General features: G+C 39.0%; 1 protein-coding gene across 2 annotated transcripts; it reads left to right on the plus strand.

Moving 5' to 3' along the window:
• LOC113113487 (mastermind-like protein 1) lies at positions 1-27559 on the plus strand. 2 transcript variants are annotated; one of them, XM_026279689.1, is made up of 6 exons: positions 1-443; positions 886-1362; positions 13103-14461; positions 21439-21600; positions 22862-23042; positions 24974-27559. In XM_026279689.1, exons 2-6 carry the CDS (start codon positions 1030-1032, stop codon positions 26008-26010), a joined length of 3072 nt encoding a protein of 1023 aa, XP_026135474.1. In that variant the 5' UTR covers positions 1-443; positions 886-1029; the 3' UTR covers positions 26011-27559. The 2 variants fall into 2 exon arrangements, with proteins under 2 accessions (XP_026135474.1, XP_026135473.1); XM_026279688.1 differs by having other exon boundaries at positions 1-1362.
• Positions 27560-27613: the final 54 nt, after the last annotated feature.

The following is a 27613-nucleotide window of genomic DNA, read 5'->3' on the forward strand; positions in this document are numbered from 1 at the left end:
TAAAAAATAGTTACAAGATGGCGACCAACAGCCTCCTGAACACTGGAAAACAATAGAGACTCGCAGCGGGGCAGAACTGATTTCTTTTTCGTCTGCCTTTTCTTCTTCACGTCGAGTCAAACCCGGGGACAGTAGCTGGCTGTGTGTACTTTACGACTTCTGAAGCAGATTGGGGAGAGAAAGAGAGTTTATAATGCTTTGTTTGAGGGCTAGTTAGCAAGCAGGCTAAGCTACATCCGTAGCTGTAATGTAACAGTGAGGATCAGCTGTTAGCCGCACTGCTACTTTAAAAGTTACTTTTACTAATAAAACTCGCTCGTAACTCTCAGAGTTAGTGTTTTTGGGCTGAATAGTTGTAATGTATGAGGATTTATCCATCTCTTTCTAAACTTTCGTCGATAAGTTTTATTTCAAGCACGTCTTTGGTCAACTTCAACTGTGAGGTAAAAAAAAATATTTTTAATCTGTTGCAAAAATTTCGTTAAAGTAAGAGAAAAGTCGATTTAACGACGTGTCGTGTTGCGTTTATAAACGAGAGATAACGTTAAATATTCACGTTTTATACGTTTTCAAAAAGAGATAACTTAAGTAACGTTATAAGTTTCGACTCCTCTTAAACTTTTCTCTAAATTATGTAACGTTACAAGTTTAAACAAATGTAACTTTTTAAGATGCAAACGCTATTGCTGTTAGGGGACGCTTTCATTCATAAAGTCGTAGTTTTTAACTTCATTCTGTCCAGTGTCAGGATTACAGTTATATAAGGAAGAGTGTTCACTGATTTGTGTCGTCTAGTTAAAAGGAAGTTTAGAGTTTCTGCGTTTGGACTCTTCTGGATATAAGCGCACAAATCTGAACTATGTGCCGTTTCTTTTGTTGTCCAAGGAGGCAGATAGTGATAAAGATGGAGGCAGTTGAGTGTGTTTTGTAAAGGCACACACACACACCGCTCTGAAACAGCACGATCTGTCCTGAGAGTTGTGCTGGACTCCGGAGACTCGAGTGAGTTTATAAACGCGGTTCTTCTGGATGATGGCGGATTTCGTGGTGCCGCGGCACAGCGCGGTGATGGAGCGGCTGCGGCGGCGCATCGAGCTCTTCCGGCGGCATCACAACGGCTGTGAGAAGCGCTATGACAGCACTGCCGTGGAGCGGCTGGAGATGGAGAGACAGCAGACGTACGCGCTGCATCCGCGCTGCCTGCAGACCAAGCTCAAGCGCCCGAACAACAAGAACCGGCAGCCGGCGGCGGCGAGCGCGGACCCCGCGGGGCAGAGAGGCACGGGCGGCGGCGGGGGAACCGGCACGGACCCGGCGAGCGGAACAACCGGGGAGCAGAGCAGAAACAGCACGCTGATCGCGGTGAGTCTGTGAGAAACGAGTCACGACTGAAAGATTGTAGATTCAAACCTCACGTGTTTGATGTAGAAACTGTTACACTACTCCAGGGGGACTTCCTTTGTATCACCGGTTACACTTTGTTTTACAGTGTCCTTGTTAAGTGTCAAGTACTGAGTAGTATTAATTAACTACATCTGCCTCGTATATGGTGAGGGTTAGGCTTAGGGTTACTTGCATGTAATTATGCATAATGTATTGTTATAATAATAATAATAATAAGTGCATGCAACGTGTAACAAGGACACCTTAAAATAAATTGTTACCGGAGCTCTTAAAAGATAACGGAAGTAGACGGTTGTCTAAAAAACCTTAGAATGCAGAAAGGTGCTTGAATGCACGAGCTGATATCGGAGAGTTTGAGGTGCTTCGGCAGGTATGTGTGTGTGTGTGTGTGTTCTTGTTTTTGTATCATATCAGGACACAACTCTGAATAATGACATGGGTATGACACCGGTATTACAAGGAGAGGGTGACTTATGAGGACATAACCCATGTCCCCATTTTTCAAAACGCTTATAAATCATACAGAATGAGCTTTTTTGAGAAAGTAAAAATGCACAAAGTTTTCTGTGAGGGTTACGTGTAGGGTTTGTGTAGTAGGGCCATAGAATATACAGTTTGTACAGTATAAAAACCATTACCCCTATGGATGTCCCCACTTTCCACAAAAACAAACGTGTGTGTGTGTGTGTGTGTGTGTGTGTGTGTGTGTGTTATAGCATCAGCATCAACAGCTGACGTCCTGTAGCACGTCACATGAGCTCAGTGCTGTTTTCTGTGTGCCACAGATGTTTTGAGAGTTGGGGTCAATTAATGATCACCTCATGGCTGTGTTTGTTTTTAAGCATGCATTGCTGTGCTGATCGAATCTTTCAAAGCATCCCTGCTTCTAGAAAGCAGCACTGAAGGACTTAGACACGTGTGAATGTCATTGCATTAGAACCTAGAAACAGAGCACAAAAATAGGTTTGAGAAAAGTTTAGTGCAACTTTGTGACCTGTAGCATCTGAAAGCGAATGACTCTTGCTCTGTTTTCTAATGCAGTGAAATTCTGAAACCAGGTGTCATCTAAGTCCAATACTTTGAGGACACTGAAAACCTGGCCATCCTTCTGTTTCTAGCCCTGCTTTCCTATACATGTTGTTGTCCTTTTGAAGGTATTGCGACAGTGCTATTGATTGAAACAGTGGCACAGAGAACGGTGTATAATGTCGAAACCGTGGCTGGTTTTACAGAGACAGTCAGGCTCCTGAAACTGATAACATGTAATGCTTATTGTAGTGTGTAGGCACTAGCTCATGATAAACAGTGCAAAGAGAAGTCATGAGTGGAGATTTACATGTTCCACAGCTGATTAAACTCGCACTGCACTGCTAGAAACCAGCAAATTAAACCGATAAGGGCAGCTTTCTTTATGAATGAATAACTGTAACCTCTGTAACATCTGACAGCAGGTTTATTCTGTCTTGACGAGGAGTGGGCAGTAAGGTCACCTGAGAACTGACAGATCAATGTTGAAACCAGCGTCCTTTCCTCCAACACACACGGATGCATGTGGATGGGCAGTCTTCATTTTGGGGTTTCGGGGTGTTGCATATTGGTGCATTTCTAGCATCAGCTGACTTTGTGTTGTCAAAAGACCTGAAGACCTGGTTTCCATTTGTATATTTTACTGTTCCTCTCAGCTGCTCGCTGAACAGAGCAGAACGAGTCACAGAAACTAAGGGAAAATCCTAAAGATTTGTCTTGTAAGGCACTTTTATTTGCGCAGCGCTGTCCTCCATACATCATTCCCCCAGAACCACTTCCATTTGTGTGTGCAAGCAAGATTAAAGTGATTATCAAGTTTTGAATAGGGATATTTTTCTTACATCCTCATCCCTTCTCTACAGAAGGTCTTTGTTCACCACCTGGAGCCATGCGAGACACTTTTTTTTCCGGTGGATGTGCTTTATATTAAACTTCTCCTGGACCGATGGAGTGCAACACACGCTAGTTGCATCAAATGACTTGAAAGATCAAAGACAAAATCTTTTTAAATAAATCCAACCAAATTTTTCTGAAAGAAAAGGTGTGAGTAATTTATGGCTTAATTGGCTTTTTTGTTATTTTGTTTGTTTTTATTGGGTGAAGTATCTCTTTAAGTCTCTCATCTTGACACCTCACTCACAACACTTGTTCAGACAGAGAAGTGGGACTTGGTTCGGTGTTGTTGATTGGATGCTTGATTGTGGGCGTTACACTTTTGAGTGTAGGGATATGAACTTTGAAGCGGTGGGATTAAGAGAAATGAATGAATGGAAAGTCCGGCATACATCACCAGAGAGAAGTCTGACATCTAACTGGAAGATCCAGTAAACGAAACATTTGTCAAATGGGGAAAAAATAGAAAGAGAGAGGGGAAAGAAACATGCTTGGATGAATGGTCCACACCATAAGTTCTACAGCATGCATGAAGATAAGGTTAATTTTCATTTCACGCTGACTTTAACATACAGTTTTGATGCAAATATTTTTTACTTGCAATGAATGAAGCACTCCAGCACTTTTAGCCTGCGTTTCACAAACAGTTTGCACTGAAAGATTTGATAGGGTTTAGGTCAATTTTTTTTTTTTTTTTTTTTTTTATGTTTTTCATGTGCTCGCATGATAACTGAGTGCTTTTAAGCTGAAATTGATTAAAAACCTTATTTATTAAGGTCGTTGATTGCTGATTCAAAATGGTTAGCCATTCACATCCCTGAACGAAGACAGAGAGACTTGAGGTTGTGCTCTTTTGGTTTGGACTAGTGAATATTTACTAAGAACATCTCAAAAAAAAAAAAAAAAAGTAGATTCTAGCTATCGATTATTATGGCTTGTGGATTAAGATGTTAAGAGAATGCACTTTTAATAAAAAAATATGTATCAATGCAGGACTATTTCAAATATATAAAATCATATTGAAAACGCATTAATTACACAGTAAGGGCAGTCTTTGTGCCTTGTTATATGCTCTAGCAGGACAGTTAGGTTAGAATATGAGCTATTTTTTTTTCTGGTTTTGTGTTTGGGGCAGTCAGACTAGTTTGGAAGTCGTTAGGCATAAAGGCTGTAGTCAGAGAAAAAGTCCTAGTTTGGCTGTAGGACAGTGCTGCTGTAGTTTTGGGATGTTCATGCTGGTGTGATGATGCACAGCATTTAGGATGACTCCGGTCTGCTCACATTCACCCCCCCTCCGCTGCTCGCCCACACCACTGACTCACTGTTGTTCCCAGTGACCCCTGGACCGCTGAATAGCTCTGTGTGCTCTCACGCTTATGTATCTACAGTACACCTAAAGCCCAGTTTATACTTCTGCGTCGATCCTATGCACATCATGGTTTGCATGTGTACTGCACATCGACACAGACAGCGATGCAGAAGTATAAATCAGCTTTAAAGGGATCTTTCACCCAAAAATGAAAATTATGTCATTAATAACTCACCCTCATGTCGTTCCAAACCAGTGAGACCTCAGTTCATCTTCAGAACACAGTTTAAGATATTTTAGACTTAATCCGAGAGCTCTCAGTCCCTCCATTGAAGCTGTGTGTACGGTCTACTGTCCATGTCCAGAAAGGTAAGAAAAACATCATCAAAGTAGTCCATGTGACATCAGAGGGTCCGTTAGAATTTGTTGAAGCATCGAAAATACATTTTGGTCTAAAAATAGCAAAAACTACGACTTTATTCAGCATTGTCTTCTCTTCCGTGTCTGTTGTGAGAGAGAGTTCAAAACAAAGCAGTTTAGTGATATCCGGTTCGCGAATGAATCATTCCATGTAACCGGATCTTTTTATTCATAACATTAGCACAGAATCAGTTCAGAATCAATCACCAAAAGAATCAGTTTGGTTCAGACGCTCTGTGTCGGTTTGCTTCACGCTGAATCACACATGCGCATTATCATCAGCTCCTCGGTTCACGAATCGGACGCGTCTGACAGAAACGCTTCTTGACTCGAGGACGAGTCAGTCTTTCCTTTGTTATCTGGCTCGGCTCGGTGTTCATCTTCAGTTCTCTCTTCACAGCAGTTCAGTCAGTGTACTGTTTGAGTAAATGAATTACTCCGGGATATTGGTTTGTTTGAACTCAGAGGGAGTGTCAGCCATATTAAAAAAGTTAACAGCTTAAGTCATTTGTGGATTAATGCGTATTGGAGACGCGAACCGTTTAAAATGATTCAGTTCGATTTGGTGAACTGGTTCAAAAGGATCCGGTTACATGGAATGATTCATTCCCCAACCGGATATCACAAACTGCTTTGGTTTGAACTCTTTCACAACAGACACGGAAGAGAAGACAATGCTGAATAAAGTCATAGTTTTTGCTATTTTTGGAGCAAAATGTATTTTCGATGCTTCAAAAAATTCTAACTGACCCTCTGATGTCACATGGACTACTTTGATGATGTTTTTCTTACCTTTCTGGACATGGACAGTAGACCGTACACACAGCTTCAATGGAGGGACTGAGAGCTCTCGGACTAAATCTAAAATATCTTAAACTGTGTTCAGAAGATGAACTGAGGTCTCACTGGTTTGGAACGACATGAGGGTAAGTTATTAATAACATAATTTACATTTTTGGTCACAAAAATTAAGCACCTTTAAGTCTCAGTAAATATATGTATGCTGTCCCAACAGCATAACCTGTCTTGCAGTGTTTTTAAGTCACAATCTTAAAAGAATGGTTGACCCAAAAAACTAATTTAGTCCGCTACCAGTTTAAGTGCCGACCATATGATGTTGATGTAACTTTCTGTAGACGGGCTGTTGTTTTAGTTAGCTTGTGCTATAAGAGTGAGTCTTGAACACAAAGCTTTGTGCCGAAACTGTAGTGTATCTAGTTGTTTTTCCCTTCCTCGCAGTATGACTCAACATAACTCACTGTTCTTGTTCAGCACTTGGTCTGCAGCTGGACTTTCACAGCTACTAGCCGGGGTTAACCAGGGCTCAGGGCAGCTGACAAAATATTGCCCCCTTTGTGAATTCCAGAATGTGGTGTTTTTCTTTTTTAATTATATGATTAGATTTCTTACATTTTAAATTATATTTTACAATATATAAAAATGAGTGCTGTCAATCAATTAAAATTATTAACTAATTAATCACACTTTTTTTTCCTGATTAATCCCACCTAACATTAAGGCTTTTAACTGCATCACTGATTCCAATACTACTGATGTCTCTAGGAAATTGTCTAAAGCCATTCAGTATTACGATATAATTGAGGGTGATCAGTTTTAACATTTTATTTGACTTTTAGTTCACTTTAATGAGTTATTTTTTTTTAAATCTTTACATAATGTCTCATTTACCTGTGCCCTTCAGCAAGTAGGAAATATATAGATACTGAATAAAGTTATCAAATACCAAATTTTATTATTGTTATTATTATGTTCTTTGATTAACAGACATCACAGCAGTTGGGTTATTGGGTTTTTTGGCTGCTATTACTTTAAGAGCTGCCGCTGCTGAACGTGTCTCTGATCTGACACGCATGCTTGTCGTTTCATTTGAACTTTAATATGAAATAATACATTATACAGTGTGCTCCGCCTATTTGTGCATGCAATTGAAGAGCACCAGCTATAAACACGGTGTAATGGTCTACTAGACAGGGAAATTAGTTTTTACTGACATATATGGCCTGACAACATCTCATCTGACCGCAGTTCACTGGTGTTCTTCTGAAGCTCTCTTGTCACCTGAACTGTATCCGCGCTTGTTTGACTCGTGCCTTGCGCTGAGGTAAAGTGGAGTGCACGTCTGAAAAGTCCCTCATTTGATGTGGTCTTAAAGATGTTCTGCTTCTAAATAAATGCGATTCTTACCAAGAAAGAGTCAGAAGCGGCAGGCCAACCCTACCCCACCCTTCATTAACTGTGTTAATAATTATTACTGTGCTTATTTTGACTGCACTAATTTAAACAAGGTATTTCAATTGTAATAATATTTTACAGTATTACTGTTTTACTGTATTTTTGGATCAAATAAATGCAGCCTTGGTTAACACAAAAGGCTGTACCATTTATTGCTACTTTTGTATTTGATGTTGATTTTAAACTTTATTATTAAAAGCCAAATTATGAATTCAGATTGAGAATTCAATCAAATAATTTGGTTTTCATGGACAACCTCTTTTAGTTTTTTATGCTATTTTTAGAGTACAAAAAATTTCCCAAACAATTGTAATAGATAGGTATTAATTTCTGATACTTCTACCCACTGATTAAACATTCGAGATAATGCATATTATCCAGCAGCAAATTAAACGCATAATCCATAATTGTATTTGAAAGTAAATTATGTTTCAATAAAATAACAAATATTGTGGCTTGCTCATTTAATAGCACGATGCTGGGGTTTTGCAGGCAGTTACTGGGTATTGATGAGCAGTTTCTGTTTTATTTTGCATTGTTACTAGGACACTGCTAGGTAGTTACTTGCAAGCTAAAATTAAAAGAAACTTACCCCCATGTCTCGGATGTTTTGGTCTGTAGATATTGCTAGGGATACACGATCATGATTTTTCATGGCAGATTCCGTTACAGATGTTTATTTTTTATCTTTAAGCAAAAAAAAAAAAAAAAAAAGAGTAGAGAAGGAAAGTGTGCATAAACAAGATGTTTATATGGTATTTAATAGGCCAAACTGGCTTTTGGTTATTGAAAACAATAACGGTAACCATCTGAAGTTAACGGCAGTAACTGCACAGTCAGTAGCCTACATTCAATACAAACATAGATGGTACAGACATCAGCATTTAGCTTTTGTTTTTGAATTGGGTTGAAACTACAGAGAACTGGCCTTAAATTAAAAGATTAACTGTAACCATGTGAAATTAAAGGCAATAACTGCATAGTTCTACAATCCAAACAACACAATGAACACACATTCAGCATCAGCATTCAGTATTTTAGTTTTTACATTTGGTTTTAAATAAAACAAAAAAGTGATTTACTAGTGAGGCTAAATAAAAGTATGCTATAAATACATTCCAAAATGTTAAAATCTAATAATGTTGGTGTGAATAAAACAAAAATGCAAAGTGTTTCATTCATCCATAAAAAAAAATAGGGTAATGGTTCACATCTGTGGTGGGTTTTTTTTTTTTACTTGAGCCAATGAAAAATAAATAACTATTGTCTCAAGTAAAAAAATATCATAAGTCAATCAATAACCCTAAAAAATTGTAATTGGATGAATGAAACACTTTTTTTCAGTGTGCTTACAGCAGGTGATTTTTAAATCAAATTAAGTCGATTTAATTTTAAGGTAAACAAAAAAAATAATCCTATACAGAACTGACGTTTACTTCTGGCTTTTTAAATGTGTATGCAAGTTACACTTTACAAAATGGCAACAAAAAAGTTTTGTCACAGTTTAGTCTGTTTTGTTTCTCATCCAACATGTGAGAAGTTGAGCTGAACATCCTTCTTTGTCTCCGCTCGTGCAGGGACAGGTACAGTATACGCTCGCGCAGGGAAAGGCTCTTATTTGTGCGAAGTAGTAGTAGTAGTAGTAGTAGTAGCCCTTTGTCACTAGTCACAAGTACCAGTGAAATTAGCCATCGACCTGTCCATACATACTCGAATCAAATCAATCAGCGAATGATTACAATATAGTCTGTGCACTCGGGTGTACTTCCAGAAATATCCCCCCCCAAAAAAGACCAAAAAACGATTTATGGCAAGTCAACTGGTGCATCTAATGGAGTAACAGGACCTCTTAAAAAGCTGCATGATTTGAGGTTACATTCATGTGTGTAGTATGGATGCACCAAATGTTTGGCAACCAAAATTGTGGCTGTTTGCTGGTTATTGTACGATTATGAAATCACTAAATGGCTCATACAATTCTTTAGTTTATTTACTAATTGTTTAGTTTTATAATACACTCACAAATTCCATGTATTCAGACAGATGTTGTGCCATCTGACTGACTGACAAGAAGAGTGAGGTGAGACAGACAAGACGATGGCGGATGATTTAGTTTTGAAAGTAAATGCAAAAGTTCCTGTTTGGCAGTATTTTGAAAAGCCTGTTGACTTTTGACATTCATCCAATGTGATTTCTAAACGTTCTTTTCTTATTTAATTGGTTCCACAGCGTTTGCTGATTTTTACTTCATTTAAACTTTTTAATGTAATATAATAAATGTTTTGACATCAAAGATGAATGCCATGCCTCAGATCTTCTTACTCTTTTTGCTAATAAACGTTATACGTTACTTATTTCTTTTGTTGTATATTATACACATTTTCCAGTTTTGTATACCTATTTAAACCTTATGTAAGTTATTTGTTATTAGAGCCCGACTGTCTTTTAAAAAAAAGACAGATACCGATATATCGGCTGATATACTTTGTGTACCGATCAGCTCCGGTGGACTTAACACTGGCTTTAATGCGCTGCAGATGCGTGCCGTGATGCACAGATCAACTTAAGTCTCTAACGTCACTGAATCTGTTGTTAAACATGAGCCATTCATTCATCATATCATCGTGCAAAACTAAAAGTTAGAATCATTGTAATGTGACGATAATTTGAAGCAGCAGACTGGGGTGAAGTTTGACCTGGGTCACCAGTAGCAAGCAATGGAGTGCACTTTGCTGGACAAACTAAGTAATTACACCATTCAGAAGCATTTAATTTGCATTATATGTTCTGTAAAAAAAAGTTCATATCGGTGGCATATTCGCCGATACCAACATATCAGTGACATGCTCATAACGGCCAATAATATCAGCTAAACAAAATACTGATCTGGGTCTATTTGTTATATTAGGCATAGCCTGCCCTATAGCATGGTGTATTTTTATTCCTTTTGTAAATAAGTTATATTCTTTATATATCGGCTAAAGTGAAATTTGATGTGTATTTTGTTTTTGCATTCAAGCAGTTGACATGCATTCAGCTGCTGCTAATATAAAAGTTTAGGCTATTTAAAATTCAAATTAAAACTTAATACTAACATGTGCTTTACACCAGATTGCCACTATTTGAAAATGAAAAAAACAAAAAAATTCATCCTTCGGTCTTCAGCCAAGTGTTTCATTTTGTTCAGCCTCGTTTTCAGGCCAAGAATGTTCATTTCGGTGAATCTGGTGAAGCTGGTTTGAATTTCACGTACAGATTTTTGCCCGCTCTCAATCATTAAAGTACTAATTACTAGCTTCACTAAATGATGTTAAACACTTGTTGGTCTTTGCCCCTTGTTTGTGAAGTAGCTGTGTCCACCAAACTGAGTGTAGTGACCGAGTCTTTGCTCTAATATTGATCGCTGCTCTCTGTCCTTGGACCCTGTGCGGTCGGGGGCTGTCTATTGTAGCAGGCAGTGCTTTCAAAGGCGAGCTGAGCCTGAGCTGTGCGTGGGCAGGAATTTGGCACACTCCCGCACCCCTCCGCGGTCCGTGCGCTGACTCTTTTGTTGTGGGATACACGTTCATACAGATGGTAATTAGACCCATGTGGCTCAAGCCTGCGGGGGAGGCACGAAGATGGAGGGAAAGAGTGCAAGAGATTAAGAGACATGCGTCAGTAAAAAAAAAAAAAATAATAAAATAGCTTTGGAAGAGTTTTGGCCTGTTTGGAAGAAAGCACGTTTTCGTGGGTGTGTCGCCCCAGCTAGGTCGTCTCAGAAAAACGACTGTAGCTGATAAAAACAGACCAGTTTTTCAGGTTCAGAAACTCTGCAGTGTTGGGAGATCACTTCCGATGGCCTGCATGCCTTTACTCACAGCCAGACCGTAGGTCAGCACACAGAGGCTCAAGTCTGTTCAGATGGGTCAAAAACTGCACATGCGTTTCTGTTTTCAGACCTCATTTTATTCCTATTAAACACCACGCACTTGGAAATTATTATTTAGGCCATCATGCACCAGCCCTCCAAATCTCAGATTATGTCAAAAAAGCAGGGGAGTTTCATTTCCTGTGACATGGTATTTGTTAGCACACAGTAGCAATACATTTGTGGTTAATACTATAGTTTTAAATTGGTTGGCGCTAGTAAACAGTCACATTTAAATTTGTTAAAGTGTCACGAGTCCCCCTTTTTAGCACTGGTCGTTCACACCTAAAATTTGAAAGACTCAAGAAATGGGTGTGTTATGCTGTGGGAAAGTGGGAGTGTAGAGGGGTCATCACAAGGCTATTGAATACTAAGTGGAGTGGAGAGAGAGAGAAAAAAAGAGCAAGCACTTTGTTGTATTTGAATCCTTTTGCCCCATGACAAACTAAAGACAAACCTTTTTTCATTAAAAACACAACAAAACAAAATTTTTATAAAATATCATTGCATGAGCATTTAGTTGGTATGTATGAAATAAGGAAAAACATTTGAATGATAATACATATCTTCATCGCATTACAGTCTCTGGGCAAATGACTTGAAAAGCAGGAAGAATAAACTAAAGGCAGATTTACTTTTCTCTTCATTCTTCTTTGAGCTTTTAGTTTACTACATTGTCTTCTATTTATCGGCATTATTTACATATATACATTTTATTTGAAAAGACGCAGTGAATGTGTGCAAAGTCTGGAAACACTTTGCCAGTATAAGTTTAGTATAATGTTTCACATGCATGTCTCTGAACAACAAAATAACAAACTTGAATCAGCGCAGCTGAAACATTTAAATGACAAGTAATATAAAATATCACATGCATAACAGTGCCTTGATTGAATAGAGTTCCTTTCTTGTGAATAATGTGTGTAAATGCTCCAAAACTGATGAAAAAGACTCATACTTTTTTTTTTTTTTTTTTTTTTTTTTTTTATAACGTCACAAGTTTTCTAGGAAGTTGCTAAATAATAATAATGTGTATTTATTTAGTTTGTATTAACAACCACATGAAGTGCATAAGTTGATCTAAAGGTCATACAGCACACCGTATGCAGGCTTAAATGTTTGTGATGGGAGAGCAGTGGCCCTTCAGTTTTAAGAGCATGATTCGTTCCTAAAAGTCTGCCTGTTAAAGTGAATTGTTTTAAAAATTGTTTTAAAAATTGTTTTAATTATCATTAATGTATGTAGAAAAACAGTATTCTTAGTCCACAATGTTTGTCCTTTTAGTAATACACATTACACATCTTTTAACAACCTTATGTTGATTTTATTTAATTTGGTATGCAATTCAACATGAGAGTGGGAGTTTCTTGAGCTAATTCTCATAATGCACCATAATGAGTCATGAATAATATACCAACCCACAGCATATCATCATCATTGCTCAGTAATTATTTTCAGCTGTTTATCTTAAATTGTATCTACATTGTCTATTGTATAACTATTTAGTGAAAATAAAATGAGACCAACATCTTTGCAAGTAAACATAAATCTTAGACGTAGTTTTGACTCTTGAAAGTAAAAAGAAAAGCTTATCTTGAGGGTAATTTACATAATATACTTGTAAAACCTGAATATCAGAATCAAAATTTTTTATAAAAAAGTCACACTGCAGGGCCATTAAAATTACAAAAGGTGATTTATAATTAGTCACAGCACCTTAAATTCCCATCATTACTTAGTAATCAATAATAATAATAATAGTAATAACCCACATTTTTTTAATGTTTTATCTAGTATGCATGTTTTTACAACTATTGTAAGAAATATGAAGTTAAATCCTAAATGAACTGCTTGTTAAATGTTAATTCATTTTTTTCTGTGTGCAGTTACAGGAGACTGTCAAGAGAAAGTTGGATAATGCAGGTTCACCCCACGGCCGTGACCAGGTCAATGGTTTCACCGATGGCTACCCGCCAAATAAAAAAGCCTGTGTTAAGGATTCATTGGGGGGTCTTAATGGGGTCTCGAATGGCACGGTGCCTCCTCTCTCACCTTTGGACTCCAAACATAACGTGAGTACCGAAGCCATGATGGCCAATGGGAACCACAGAGCGGTCGGTGCAGAGCACAACGGGTCCGGTTTAACTGATAGCAGTGCATCATGTGGCTCAGAGTCTGATTTCCGCCTGAAAGAAATGAAGAAGGAGCCGGTGGACGATATGTTGCCCTGCATACTTCCTGGTGGAGGTATGAATGGAAACAACAGCCTCTTCCCTGACCTCAACCTCAACGATCAGGACTGGAGTGAGATCATGGAGGAGTTCAACCGCTACGTACCCTACGAGGACTTCCAGGAGCTCCTCAGTGACAGTTTTGGAGATCGTAAGGACCCCGAGCTCCCATCCGCCAGTGCAGGTCAGAGCTTGATGCAGCCAGATCTGGCTAGCGTGAAGACTGAATTTTCCCCCGCTACGGCTTTCGATCGAGACTCTTGCAATGGTTCACCTCAGGTGAGACCCACCTCATCTGGACCCCCTGTTCACACCAACTCCCCTGCAACGGCTTCGGCCACATCGCCGGCCCTTCCAGTGCAGCAGCAGTCCACCAGGCAACTCCCAAACCACCTGCTACCCGCCCCACCCAAAGACCTGTCCCCCGCGCAGCAACTGCAGCAGTTAGCGGCACGCGAGCAGCAGAGGGCGATATTGCAGCAGCATGTGGTTCAGAAACCACCTCAACAACAAAAACCACAGCAACAGCAAGCAGCGAAATTCCACCAGCAGCCCATCCACTCAACATCTTGGCCCCAAAATGCTCCCACACAAAGTCAAATGGGTGGAACCTTTGGCATTGAGAAGTCCACCAGTCCTTCTTCGTACCCGCAAGACTTCCCTAACCCCAAGACCCTGCTCATGCCTAACAAGGGTTCTCCCAAAGCAGGCGCTCCAGCCGGCTACATGCAGTCCAGTGGACAGGCCAACATGTTGAATCACCCAGCCGCACCCACGGGGCACCTCAGCCACCCATCCAACCCAGGAGCCCAGGCTGCCATGCTGGACTACAATAACACTAAACCCCTGTCCCATTACGAGGCTGGAGCGCCTGGTGCCCCCAGGGGCCCTCCGGCCACACAGAACCAGAACAAACAGAACCAGGCCATCCTGAACCTGATGCTACAACAGCAGATGGCGAAGCAGAGGCCGGCCAGCATGAACTTCAGACCAGCGCAACACCAGCATGCTCCGGTAAGACCAGCTTCTGACTGCAATCGTCAAATCTGTAGCTCAGTGTTGTCAAAAGTACCAACTTCGGTACCAGTGGGTTCTGAATTTTTTAAAACATCTATTTCCTGCTAACATCTGAGCACATTTGAGCCCATTCTTAAACACTGCTGATTGGCAATTCTGTTCATGTACTCGGGGAAGAGTGTGAAGCAATGATCATTGTAGCCAATCACAGTCATATCTGTTGAGCATGTTACTACAATGAGTGCCATTTAGGGCTGGGATAAACGATTATTTTTTAAACGATTAATCTAGCGATTATTTTTTCGATGCATCGATTAATCTAACGATTAATTTTTTCCAGACAGATTCGATTTCGATTATCTCCCCATTAATTGACTACTAACAATTTATACATGTTGATTTACATATCTGAATGAAAAAAACATGAATTCCTTAACATTTCAATATATGTTTTTTACTCTTAAAATTACAAAATAAGACTAAGAATACATTACTTTGCACTTGTATAGAGATAGCATTCAATAAAACCTTGAAGCCTTGAAAACACATAGCTTACTGAAACAAGCTTACTGAACACATAGGGCCTAGCTCACTGAAAAAAAGTTCTTCTTGAAATTCTTCTGAAAATAACAACAACTTTGTCTAGCATTCAAAAAAAAAGGTCACCCAAAACACTTGTTTAGAGCAATTGAAAGAATACAGGAACCAATGTAAACTTGAGGGCTTTAAGCTAATAAAGAGAGTTTTTTTTTCCAAAAAAAAAAAAACAATTAACTGTGGGAGCCAGCAGCCTGTCATGGAGGAAAAAAAATTCTCAGAGTGCTCCACGTGAAACTTTGGCGTTCCACCCTTTTTCTATCGTGTCTAATGATTTTGGTTAATTTGCACGAGGGAGAGAGAGCGAGAGAGCAAGAAGCGCTCGTGTTGTTACAAGACTGTGAGTGCGCGCGCAGCCGGGGCTCTCTCTCGTACGCGCCCTTGTCAGGCGCAGCAGTCATTCTATTCTACATCACTCACCGATCAAACCAAGGGGCAAGGAACTCGACCGGAAGTTGAAGTCGGGTGGGGGCTGCCATCTTTTAGCAGAACTTCACTTGCGTTAGCATTCCCATTGACTCCCATTCATTTTGGCGTCACTTTGACAGCGAATAACTTTACATCTGAGGCGTTTAAAGACTCCGTTTGTCCATTATTTATTTCCAAAGATACACGACAATGTATAAAGGGCTCCATTACCTTCTATGTTACATTATGGCCCCGTATAAACAGTTTTTGTAAAAAATAGGCTAACGATTGCGTCATAACCACTCAGCTCTCTGTCGCATTACTGTACAGACAGGAGGAGAAGCTCGCAGGCAATTAACTTAATATGGCGTACTGGCGTTACATTTTAAAATACTATACAAAATAATTAATCAGAATACTTACTCCTACTCACTCACGACAAAGAACTCCCCACTCAAGCTCGCCGTCTCTGCAAGATTAACGATGGCAGTTTTCACGCACAGCTACTAGAATGTTTACATCTGTCAGACAGGTTGCTGACGTCGTCAAGCTTCGTTTGAGTCTGCGCGTCAGAAACGGAAGTGCTAAAAAACGCTAAAACCGGGCTTCATTTGTCTCAATTGAGTTCCAATGGGGTCGCTGTGTCCATTTCTTTTACTCTCTATGGATCAAACAAGGCTTTGACAGCCGCCAAAAAAAAAAGATCAATGCAGAAAAAAACCCTGGATTGGTTCTATAACGTTGGACAGAATGTTGATCCGGCCATCGCGTATATTCAGCGCACATAAGGTAAACGTTTTGCAAACGTTTTTTAGAGAAGTAAAAACAGGTCGACGAATATTTTGCATCAAAGTATTTTTTGCGTCAACGTCATCGATGACCTCGACGCGTTGTCCCAGCCCTAGCGCCATTTAAGAATCGGCTCACCGATTGGTAATGAAGTCAGTGCTTTAGGGCTAGGACACATCAAGCCGTCTTCAAAGAACTAGCGGCGACGAAAGCTGACGATGTTGTCGCCTCGCGTCAGCAGTCCAAAAAGTTGCGCTCTAACACTGCATAGACTACAGCTGAAGGGAATCGAACACGTGTGTTCTGCGCATGCATCAGAGGAATGAACTGTCTATATCAGCAGCTATCAGTAGTATATATTCGTCATTCAAAAGGAGAAACCGAAACAAGCATATACCAGATAAACGCAGATATACAAAACGTAAACAAAGCAGTGCTGGCTTACCATTTTGAATATCAGTAATGCTGATAACTTTAATCATTTTAAGCAGCTTATGTTTTTATGAGAACATTTTTTGATTGGAATGTTTGGGAAAGATCACGTAACATTTAAACAGCCTTCTGTCTGTACCACCTTCATTTAACATGCTTGTTTTCATCACTCTCGCTTTAATTATTGGTCACTGGCTCGTCTGTTAAACTGAACATCCAGTCAGAGCTATCATTGTTGTTGACGGCCCAGACACTGATTCAACACCGACGAGTGGAACACACCAAACAAACTAGCCCGATCATGTTGTGTCCTGGGCATTAGACAACACTAGTTGCTAACAAGGGGTTTAGTTGACCCAAAAATGGTCATTTACTCACCCTCGTGTTTTTCAAAATCATTAAGACTTTGGTTAATTTTTGATAGTTAAAATAGTTGGTTTTTAATTTAAAAACACGCGTTGCAGTGGAATGTTTTTTTTTTTTTTTAGGGCTGCATCCTTAACACACTCCTAAAATTCAAAGTTTTTTTTTGACCGCTAATTAACACACTTTCATACAGCACATCACATAGGGGGATTTAAGCTTTTGCATGAGTTATGGACGGCAGCAAACCTTATTGGTTGTCATGCATCATGTTTGAGTCTCCGTTTGCCGGACCTGATGTGTTTTTATTTTTTTAACTCCTTGATTCATATTGGGTTTGTTTTACATTGCCTTTATGACTGTTTTGGGTCTTAAGTTTTGGTTACCTGGGCTTTTAATAAACTTTAACCTCATTTTTAGTTTCACTACAGTATAGTAATTTTTGTTTCAAAGATTACCCCAAATCTTGAATGTTTGGAACAATAGAAAGGTGTGTAAACGATGGATTTTTAAAAAAATATTATATAAAATATATAAATATTCCAATATTCCATAATACTCCAAAAAAAAGTTCTGCGTTCAAATGCACACAATAGGCTTGAGCTTGCTGCAAAGCCCTGCAAAAGTAATTACCATAACTGTGATGGGGAAAATAGTAAGCAGATATTTGAATTATTTACTAATAAACTAGTGTTTTCTGAGTCTGTATCGCAAGGATGAAGTTGTCGATCCCGACTTGCCATCTCATTAGACACGCATTTAGAGAAAAGTCCATCTTTATGGATTATGATTATAATGAAAGATTTTCGATTTGTTTTATTTCGTTAAGTAGTGATTCTTTCCATAGATATATTTATCATGTCTGTGAGGCATGTATTCGCTGAGTTTTGGTTCATTATTGTGAAGCGCTCCTCTTAAAGACGAGACGGCAGATGCAGAAAGCGCATCATGCTTTTGTTTTATTTTATATAAGCACAACACTTTGTTGATATTGTGAGTGCACACAAATTAAAGCAGACCTTTAGCGGTTACGAATGATGTATTACTCTTATAAGCAAACGAAGGCGTATCCAGTGAAAAAAACTCAAGAGATCACGCTGGCGTCTCCCTGTCCCGAAGAGTCTGTGCAAACTATTGGATATAGCCAGATTTATCTGGGTCTAACGTTTAAGCATTGTTATATACTTGAACTGTTTTATATCTATAGATTTTATTTTAGGCAAATCCTCATGATTTGAGAAAGCTAAATTGATCAAACATAGGCTCACTGTCTGCCGCTGGCCGCTTAGTTTCATTGCAAAAAAAAAAACTTATTTAACAAACCAAAAAATGCTCCAAACAAGACACTAAATTTAATCACCTTGCCATTACATACAAAACTGAACTATTTAATAGCTGAAACAGCAGAAGTTTAAATCAGCCTTCAGTGTTTTAGCTTTCAGACTACAGTGGCCTCAAAGCATTTGGACACACAAGTGTCTGGATGTCGTTTGCATTACAGTCATCTTCAAACAGTGATGACGAGATCGTTCTGCATCACCGCAGTGGAAATGAGGTGCTCGAATTAGCCTAAGGGACTAGAATTATCAATGATGTTATCAGTCTGTTGTCAGGGTAAAACAAATACAAATCTGGAAAGAGCTTCTAGAAATAAAACTTTCATTTTTCTTTTACATTTACTGATATAAAAAATGTGAAGGTTGAACATTTTTATTAATCCATCTCAGGACGATCAAGGTAGTTGTTCAGTGATGTGCTTGGCAATCATACCAAGTTTCCTTTTCTTTATCTGTGACGTTTCCAAACCGAGTGATCAGCACCACTTTATAAGAAGAGGAATATATCTAACCACTTCAAGAGCAGAGTCCTTAAAAAAAACTACTTAGTAACTTACTACTCATCCGCTAACCTTGAAGATGTTCTCAGCAGCAGGGAGTGTTTTTAACTACCCTCAGCACACAACTATTCAGAAAGACATTTGGTAAGATCCATATAAATAAGTCAAAATATGTACAGTGGAAAACTAAACTAAACCGCAAGTGGATCTTTAAATATGCAAATAAAAGTCTTCATGTTTGCTTTTTCATGTTAGTATTATTATTATGGAGATGTTGTTGCAAGGAGGTTTGATTTAAAATGATGAGAGCACATGTGAATGGATGAATACTTTATTATAAACACTGCAAGAATAATCAATATATTTTAGATTTTAATCATGACTCAATCATAGCAATATTCACAGTCAGCAACAAATTAATATAATGCATAAAATAAAAACGTATTGAGTATATTATCCAGTTGGAGGGACCAGTTTTTGTGTCTCATGCGCCCCGGGGGTTGAACAGTTTGTCTGGGTCAGGCAGCTGGTTGCTAAGGAGCAGACACACACACACACACACACACACACACACACTGCGGTGGGGGCTGGGATGGGCTGCGAGAGACAAGTCAACAGAGAAAAGGACAGACGGAGCCAGAGAGGAGCGGGCGACAAAGCAGTCTTTCATGCGTGCTGGCAGTCGTCCTGCACTAAGTATTTTGGGATCAGCCCCCATTATAACACAGTCTTTCTGTTTAAATATAGCCCTTTAACCCATTTAGCTTTTACTTTCTTGCTAGATATCAACTTTTACTTGCATAGTTCATCGACTCGCTATTGTTCATGCTCTTGTAAAATCTCTGTGCACATCTCACTCTTCAGATAACAGGGTTCAGCATCGTCGCTGACCTCAAAATACCTCCGGCTCTGAGTGTGTGTGTGTGTGTGTGTGTGTGTGCTGGTTTGTTGTGAAAGGCTGCCGCCTGCCAGCGCTGCATCTCTGATATATTTTTAAACCGTCTTCGCCTCCGTCTGTAGTCCAGAGGTGCTGAGGAAGCTTTTTTCCTCCCGATCAGGTCAGATCAGAGAGGAGAGGTGTGTGAGTTTTAAATGAGTTTCAAAGCTGTGAGATTTGAAGCATTCAGTTGGTGTGGATTGCATTAATTATACTGTAGGAGGGTAAGTAAAAACTGCCAAGAGTGTGTCCTAGTTCTACTTGACCACAAAATCAAAAGGAAGAAATTAGATTTTATACTAAAAAGAAAATGAAGCCTAATTTTAGGTGTTTGGGACCATTAGTATTTGCTACCTAAATTCAGATTCTTTCTGTAATGCAGTGCTATATTAAGGAAATATCATAATTAACTGTATATACATATGTAAGAAATGTGTATATATTATTATAATAGAAATTGCATAATACATAATAATTTTTTTGCCAACGTTTGAGATCAGTAAAAAAAAGAAAATCAGTTTTATGTTCTCTCTTTTGTTCAAGTTTGCATTTATCTGACAAAAATACATTAAAAGCCATAGTACTGTGAAATATTTTCCATTTAAAATAACGGTTTTATTTTAATATAAAAAAAAAAAAAGTAATCTATTCCTGAGGTGGCAAAGCTGAATTGTCATCAGCCGTTACTAGTCTTCAGTGTCACGTGATTTTTATTAAACGTAAGATTTCTGAGCGTCATAACGATTGCCAACTTTTTTTTGTTGTTAGTTCATCAAGAGTCATCTCTCGCTAGCCTGAGAAAGGATTTGCTGTAAGCACTGAAGTCAAGTCACCTTTATAATGTAGCACTTTAAACAAAAAAGATTGCAACAAAACAACTGAACAACATGTAGTTAAACACAATTAGTTTTGTGATGTTTTATAGATGAGTAAGAGAACGCGTGTTGTGTAACAGTATTTGGGTCCATTGATAAACTCTTAAAGGGACCGCTGCAGTCTGTCATGTTAATCAAAGAATAAAAGACAAAGAAAATCACTTTCTGTTCTTGACTAAATACATTTTATAACTTTAATGGTTTAATATATACAATGAAGACTGCAGAAATTAAATCTGATACATTTACATTTGATTTCCTTAAATTTCTGTCGTATCTCTCACCTGAATAAAAACTTACTTAACGTTTTTTTTTTTTTTTTGTTCTTATTTTATTACTGACTTTTTACCTTTTTTTTTCTGAAAATAAAACTTTGAGTTGAAGAAAAGTAGGAATCTGATGGAATCGGTAAGAATCGGTATCGGCAGATCACACTAACAAAAAAATCGCTCAAAGAACAAACTTTCTGAAATAAATTCTGTTGTAGGAACAAGATGGATTTAATCTTTTAAATCTAGGCATGACCGAGTTTTGTATACAAGGTGGCGTATTGGACATAGATGATTTCGTGGACATTTTTTGATCGGTGAAGGAGCACTAAAATGTCAATGCTGTGGGATTCACATGAAGGTGAAGGTTTGCCAGTTGCCTGTGAAACTGATGTGCCAATAAGCTAAAGTCAAGTCTGAAATATTGTTTATTGTTTAAGGAGTCATTTCTCGCTGTGTCTCTGCAGGATTCAGGGTCGTACCCCTCCAGCGCTCATGTACCCGTCCCGGGGAACACGATGACCCCACAGCAGAGCAGCAGCAGCATCCCGGGGAACCACAGTAACACGGCCTACATGAAGCAGCAGCAGCAGATGCAGCTCATCCAGAGACAGATGATGCTCCAGCAGGTGACCTCGCCAATATTAGAAATATTTTTGCTTCTGTAAAATGCCAGCAATAGTAAGATGATTAAAGACCGCAAAGTTCAACTACATTTATTATTAATAAGAATCATCCTCATAATTAATCATTCATTCTTTAACCAAATAATACAGTTGTGGATGCAAATATGGAAGTCAGTTTTCAGCAGCAGATGGTGATTTATATTTTACAACTACTTCAACATTGGCTCATTTAAAGCAAACTTGGAGCCAAATCTGTGTTTGTGAATAGACCTGTTTGGAGTAGACGTCACCGTTATGTCTCTTAAAGCTCAGAACAACACTGATGACAAGTGGAGGGAGATTATTTTTACAATTATTTTTATGCCTTTGGATCTCCGAATCGCAAGGCCAATCATTTTATTTGAGTCAAAGAAGCCATTTAGCTTAACACAGATGTTTAAATGCAGAGAATATGGATGAAAAATGCTATTATTATTTTAAATGCATAAATTTGATTTAAACAATAGGTCTACATAATATTCACACATGCATAGGGGACGTTTTGTTACAGCACATCTTATTTAAACCTATTGCTATTAACGTTTTACATAGCCTAACATTTATTTATTTCATCTCATGATTCTGGCTTTTTTTTATTCTTCTCCTCGCAAATGCAAGTTTATATCTTCTAGTTCATACTTTATAACTCGATTTAACTCCACAATAGTGAGTTTGTCAATTCAGAGGAAAACAAGCCAGAAGTCAGGGATATAAAGTCACAAGTTTTTTGCCTTATCATAACTGTGAGAGAATCTCAGAGTTGTGAGAATAAAATCTTAATTTTAAAACTGACCTCTTTTCCTTCATTCATTTTCTGCCACCAGATAGGCTCCGCCCACAAGGAAAAGCTCATCACTGTTTGCAAACACCTAACTGGTCTATAAGTTCATTCAATCCATGAATGTGGTTGTGGCTAGAATGGATACAGCTAAAAGCAGAAGTGAACAATACATTAACAATTAGATGTATTTTATTTATGTCTATATCTGCCCCTTACAATAATGCAAAAACATTAATTATTGTTGTGCAGTGTGATGACAGATTACACTATATTGATGTTGGCAATGCCTTAACCCATCATTTCTTTGAGTTGTCCTGTTTTGAATGTTCACCTCTAGGGGGCAGCAGCCTCACAAGAATAAAAAAACCTCGGGCCACAGTGTTGTTCCTCTCCTAAGAGTCTGTTGATATCATGGAAGTCCTAACTGAAGTGTGTTTGCCTCAGGAGAAGCAGCGGCAGCAGGAACAGCAGCTGCAGAGACATCTGACCCGTCCACCGCCTCAGTACCAGGACCAGCAGAACCCGCAGAACCCATTCCAGCAGCAGCAGGGGTCTCAGTTCCCCGGGGTGCTTCCCCGCCTGGCCCAGCAGCACTCCTCCGGCTTCAGCGAGCACAACATCAACGGTATTCACCTTTCTCTTCTGGATCATCACTTGGCCTCTCTAACTCCTGCTGTTTGTTACATGTTGCATCAACAGGTATTCTGTTGTGTAGAATGCATCCAGATACACACGGGTGGATGCTAGAAAGTAGAGAGGAGGTAGAATAAGGAAGTGGTTTGGTCTTGATAACTTGGGTCTCATTTACACCCGACTGGTGTTTTTCTGACACGAGCTTCCTGGCTCAACACAAGTAGCCTTTTGTTAGCAGTCCACAAACAAGCCCATCTGATTTGCAAGTGTGTTTATTGATAGACTCATTTGAATGACAGGTACACCGTAAGTTTGGAGTTTGGCGCCGTTACGTACACGGCCGTCGTTCATCTGTGAGTCTACATTTAAAAGCTTAGTTCACCTAAAAATTGTCGTCATTTATTCACCCACATGTTGTTTCAAACCTAAGAGACTTTGTGTTTTGAAGAATAATCAAATGAATGTTTTAATTCAAATCAAAACTTGGACAAAAACATGAAAAAAATAAAAATAAATTGTATGGATGCCATGAACAGGTTAGGGTTAAGTCTAACCATGAATTTGACCTGTACACACTGTGTATGTTTTCATCATTGTGCAAATGCAAATAAAAGCTGACGTTAAATCATAAATCTTTATGTTAGGCAAACATATCTCTTCACAAGACCGCTACGGTTCACGTAGATTTTGTTTCCTGATGCCTTTTATGACATTTTTGGATCAAGGTGGTCACGAAAACTTAATGTTTGCAAGCGCTGCAGTTTAAAATAACTGATTTCAGGCCGTTGAAACACAAACAACAGAGCTAAATGTGTGCGCTGTCTGTTTAAACTGTGCATCAGCTGCTAATAGAGCTTGTGAGCATTTTTGCCTCTATTGGCTTTGAATGATTGCATAAACGCTTATATGCATCCAAATGCAAGTATCCTCATAAATACAGTCATTTAGGTCTTAAGGGAATGTAAACATGTGCTAGAAAAAGCGTATATGTAACAGTATATTGGATCCGGACTTCAGTCTTAAAGGGGAAGCTGTCCAATATTCTTCCTGTCTGTCATTCATATAAACAACAGTAAGAGAAAATCTCCCACTGCTCTTGACTATATATATATATATATATATATATATATATATATATATATATATATATATATATATATTATATGAATTATGAAGAATTCTATGGTATTAATATCATAAAAAAACCTTATTAAAATAAAAAAATAACTATATCAAGATAATGTATTGTTATTGAGATATAAAAGTTCTAATTAGGGCTGTCACGATATTAGATTTTTCATATCACAGTTATTGTGGCCATAAGAATTCACGGTGTCGATATATCGTGATATCTATAGAAACCTTGGGGTGGGGAAGATATCAGTCAAATTATTTTTTACTTTGTTTGAGTTTTTCTTTTTCTCCCAACGAGCATAATATTGATACTGATAAACCCAGGGCACAAGACTCTGGCTTTCTCCGTCTTCTTTGAAGCTCTTATTAAATAACAAGAGAGAAAATACTGTCAAGTTCAACAGTATGATGAATAAATATTAATGGTCGCATTTTACAATAAGATGCCATTTGTTAACATTAATGTATTAACTAACATGAATGAACAATGAACAATACATTTATTACACAATTTATTAATGTTAATGTTAATAAAAATCAAGTTATTCAATGTTCATAGTACATTAATGTTTACAAACACAACTTGTGATTTTAACAATGCATTAGTAAATGCTGAAATTAGCATTAGACTGGCTGTGAATTATTTAATTTGTAACATTCTTTGACTTAGTAACTGCAAGCTTGTATTCACCTGCCTCCACATCTAAACATCCCATCAACAATTCTGAATTCTTAAAGGGGAAATTATGCCATGTTCTAACTGTGATTGTGTGGCCTACTCTGTTTTAGGTGCATCTCAACCAGTAGGAAACGTCAACTCTTTGAGTGGCCCCACCCCTGGAACGCAACGGATGTTCTCTCAGACACAAGGCATGATGGGAATGGGAGTTGGCCAGAATACTGGACCAACCACTGGTAACCCTCCAGCCGCCGGTCAAGCAGACATGAACCTCTCATCCTGTGCAGGCGGTCTCGACGTGCAACAGGTCCTCTACGGCAACATGCCCATGCATCCCTCCCACCCCAACCAGCAGAGACCGCCGGTGTCTTCAATGTCTGCCGCTTACCGCCAGAATCTTCTAGCAGCCCAGCAACAAGCACACTTGAAAAACCAGCCCAATGCTGCTATGCTGAAACAACAACAACAGCAGCAGCAGCTGGCCCGTATGCCCAACACCATGGCTAATAACATGGGCTCTGCTATGCCCGGCTCCATGCCAAACAATATCCAGGGTGCCTTGCCCTCACAGGCCCAATCATGGCAGCAGCAGCCCCAACAGCATCCAGGTCTCCAGCCCGGCTCTGCTAACGGAGGCTTGCCAGCAGGTTTCCCAAACTCTGGCTTCCAGATGCAGTCGAGATTGTCCAAACTTCCCAACAACACCCCGTTTCCCCAGGGTGGCATGGGACACAGTGCAGCTGGTAGGACCCTGGCAGGAATGAATCCTGGACAAATGATGCCTAACATGAACCAGCAACGGACCAATAACCCAGGCATGTCCCAACAGCTGCCCGCTCCTGGCCAGCAGACGGTCCAACAGGGGCAGCAGCAAGCGCCGCCTCAAACTCAGCAGGTTCTGCCTGACTTGGGGTCCTACAGTCAGCCACAGGCCGGACCCAACCGCACTGCAGGACTTCAGTGCAGTCAGGCCTATCAGCTGAACAGGACAGCCAATCAGCAGCTCCAGTTTAGCTACAGCACCCAATCAGGAAGCAGCTTGTCCGGGTTTTCCACTGAGACCGACCTGGTGGACTCTCTGTTAAAAAATCAGACAACACAAGAGTGGATGGATGATCTAGATGAGCTGTTGGCCAGTCACCAATGAGCGATGGCCACAGGCCAATAACAGCCAATACCAGTGCCTTTGGTAGAGGAGAAAAAAACATGTACATCCACATCATGTTTTCAGAGATGGTGAAACCACTCATATCACAGTCAGATCTGCTGTGTTCTCTATTGAGTATATATATTGTGTATATAATAGAGGTCAAGTAGAGCACAGAACCTGTCACTGAAGTATTCTCTGGACTGGAAATGTCGAAGAGGGAAATGCTCTACTACTGAACCTGTGGCTCAGTAAAACCACTGAATTTTCTTATGACAAGTGTGTGCTGAAACGTGTGTTCAGCCATCATACGGTTGTTTTGTGTGTTTGCTGTAGGCACAAGGAGGCTCTGTTCAATGTCAGGAGTGTCTGGACATTTCACAAGCCTTACATTTGCACTCTTAAAGATGCACAACGTGTGATTTACAGTAAAACGGTCTAAATAAGTTAACCCAAAAATGAACATATTTGAATCATTAACTAACCATGTTGGTCCAAATCCAGATTACTTTTCTTTATGATGCTCCCAGAAAGGTTTAGCCCCAACCCAAATAAAACACACCTCAAACCAGTTCTACAGGATCACTAGAAAACAGATCCTTTTATAGGGAGATGCTGACTTGTATGCTCTGCTGTTGGAGATTGAACGTTGGTGTAACGGTCAACGTGGATCACATGTGCCTTGATAACCAATCACATTATATGCTTGACGTCACTGAATTGCTGTCAGATCTGAATGAGAGTCAGTCACTGATTGTGGAATACCTTAGAAATGAATTAAATCTACAGCAATAGCACTTCTGATGCAAAAGTGTCCAAATTCTCTTCTAAAGTCATTTCCAATGTAAACTCCAAAAATATTATAAAAAAATTCCTAAGTTATTGTTTCATGGCAAAAAAAAATATTCATGTAGTAACAAACTGCTCATCACAAAAGCAATGTATTCAGAGTCCTGAAGCCTCTTCTCCATCCAGACAAAATGTTTATTACCATTCTTCATTTTTATCTTCCACTAACGATGGTCATGCGAGTTTGGCACGCCTTGAGGGAATAAAGTGACAGTTCACCTAAACTGAAGTTCCATATGCTTAATGTCCATTGGTTAGTTTCTCATTGACTAAATTTAGGAAGTAGATGCTTTGTGTTTTGTTTAATCAGGCCGTGACTAATAGTGAAGAGGATGCACTGATGAAAGTAGATCACATCATGTTACACTACACTAAGTTGTGTTTGGTTTCAAATTATTATTATTCTTTTTTTCTGAAAAAGAGAGAGGGGTTAATATTCCTGTTTGTTTTCTCCCTCTGGTGTCTGATGTTATTTTGAAGGCAGGTCATTACCTGAACTCTCTCTTCATCCGAGATTCTGTGACAGGATGTCATGTATATTTATATTTTATTTTGTATGTATGCAGTTCTTCTTGAGGAGAAGATAGATCTTATTTTTATATGTACATTGTTGCAAAAATTTTGTAAGTATTTTATACTTTGTATTATTGTTCTCTGTAAAACAAGAGTATTTGTGTAAATATAGTTCTCTAGAAACTGTCTTCTTTGGTCTGTTTGTTCATTGTTTTATGCATATCTTGTGAATGCATCACAT

Source organism: Carassius auratus, chromosome 14, assembly GCF_003368295.1.
Source record: "Carassius auratus strain Wakin chromosome 14, ASM336829v1, whole genome shotgun sequence".
In the NCBI taxonomy this organism is placed as follows: domain Eukaryota; kingdom Metazoa; phylum Chordata; class Actinopteri; order Cypriniformes; family Cyprinidae; genus Carassius; species Carassius auratus.

Bases quoted from the DNA above. Each gene is read 5' to 3' on its own strand.
- LOC113113487 (XM_026279688.1), top strand. From the start codon at position 1,030: ATGATGGCGGATTTCGTGGTGCCGCGGCACAGCGCGGTGATGGAGCGG. The intron at 1,363-13,102 runs GTGAGTCTGTGA...TTCTGTGTGCAG, and splicing joins GAAACAGCACGCTGATCGCG to TTACAGGAGACTGTCAAGAG. The intron at 23,043-24,973 runs GTATTCACCTTT...ACTCTGTTTTAG, and splicing joins CAGCGAGCACAACATCAACG to GTGCATCTCAACCAGTAGGA.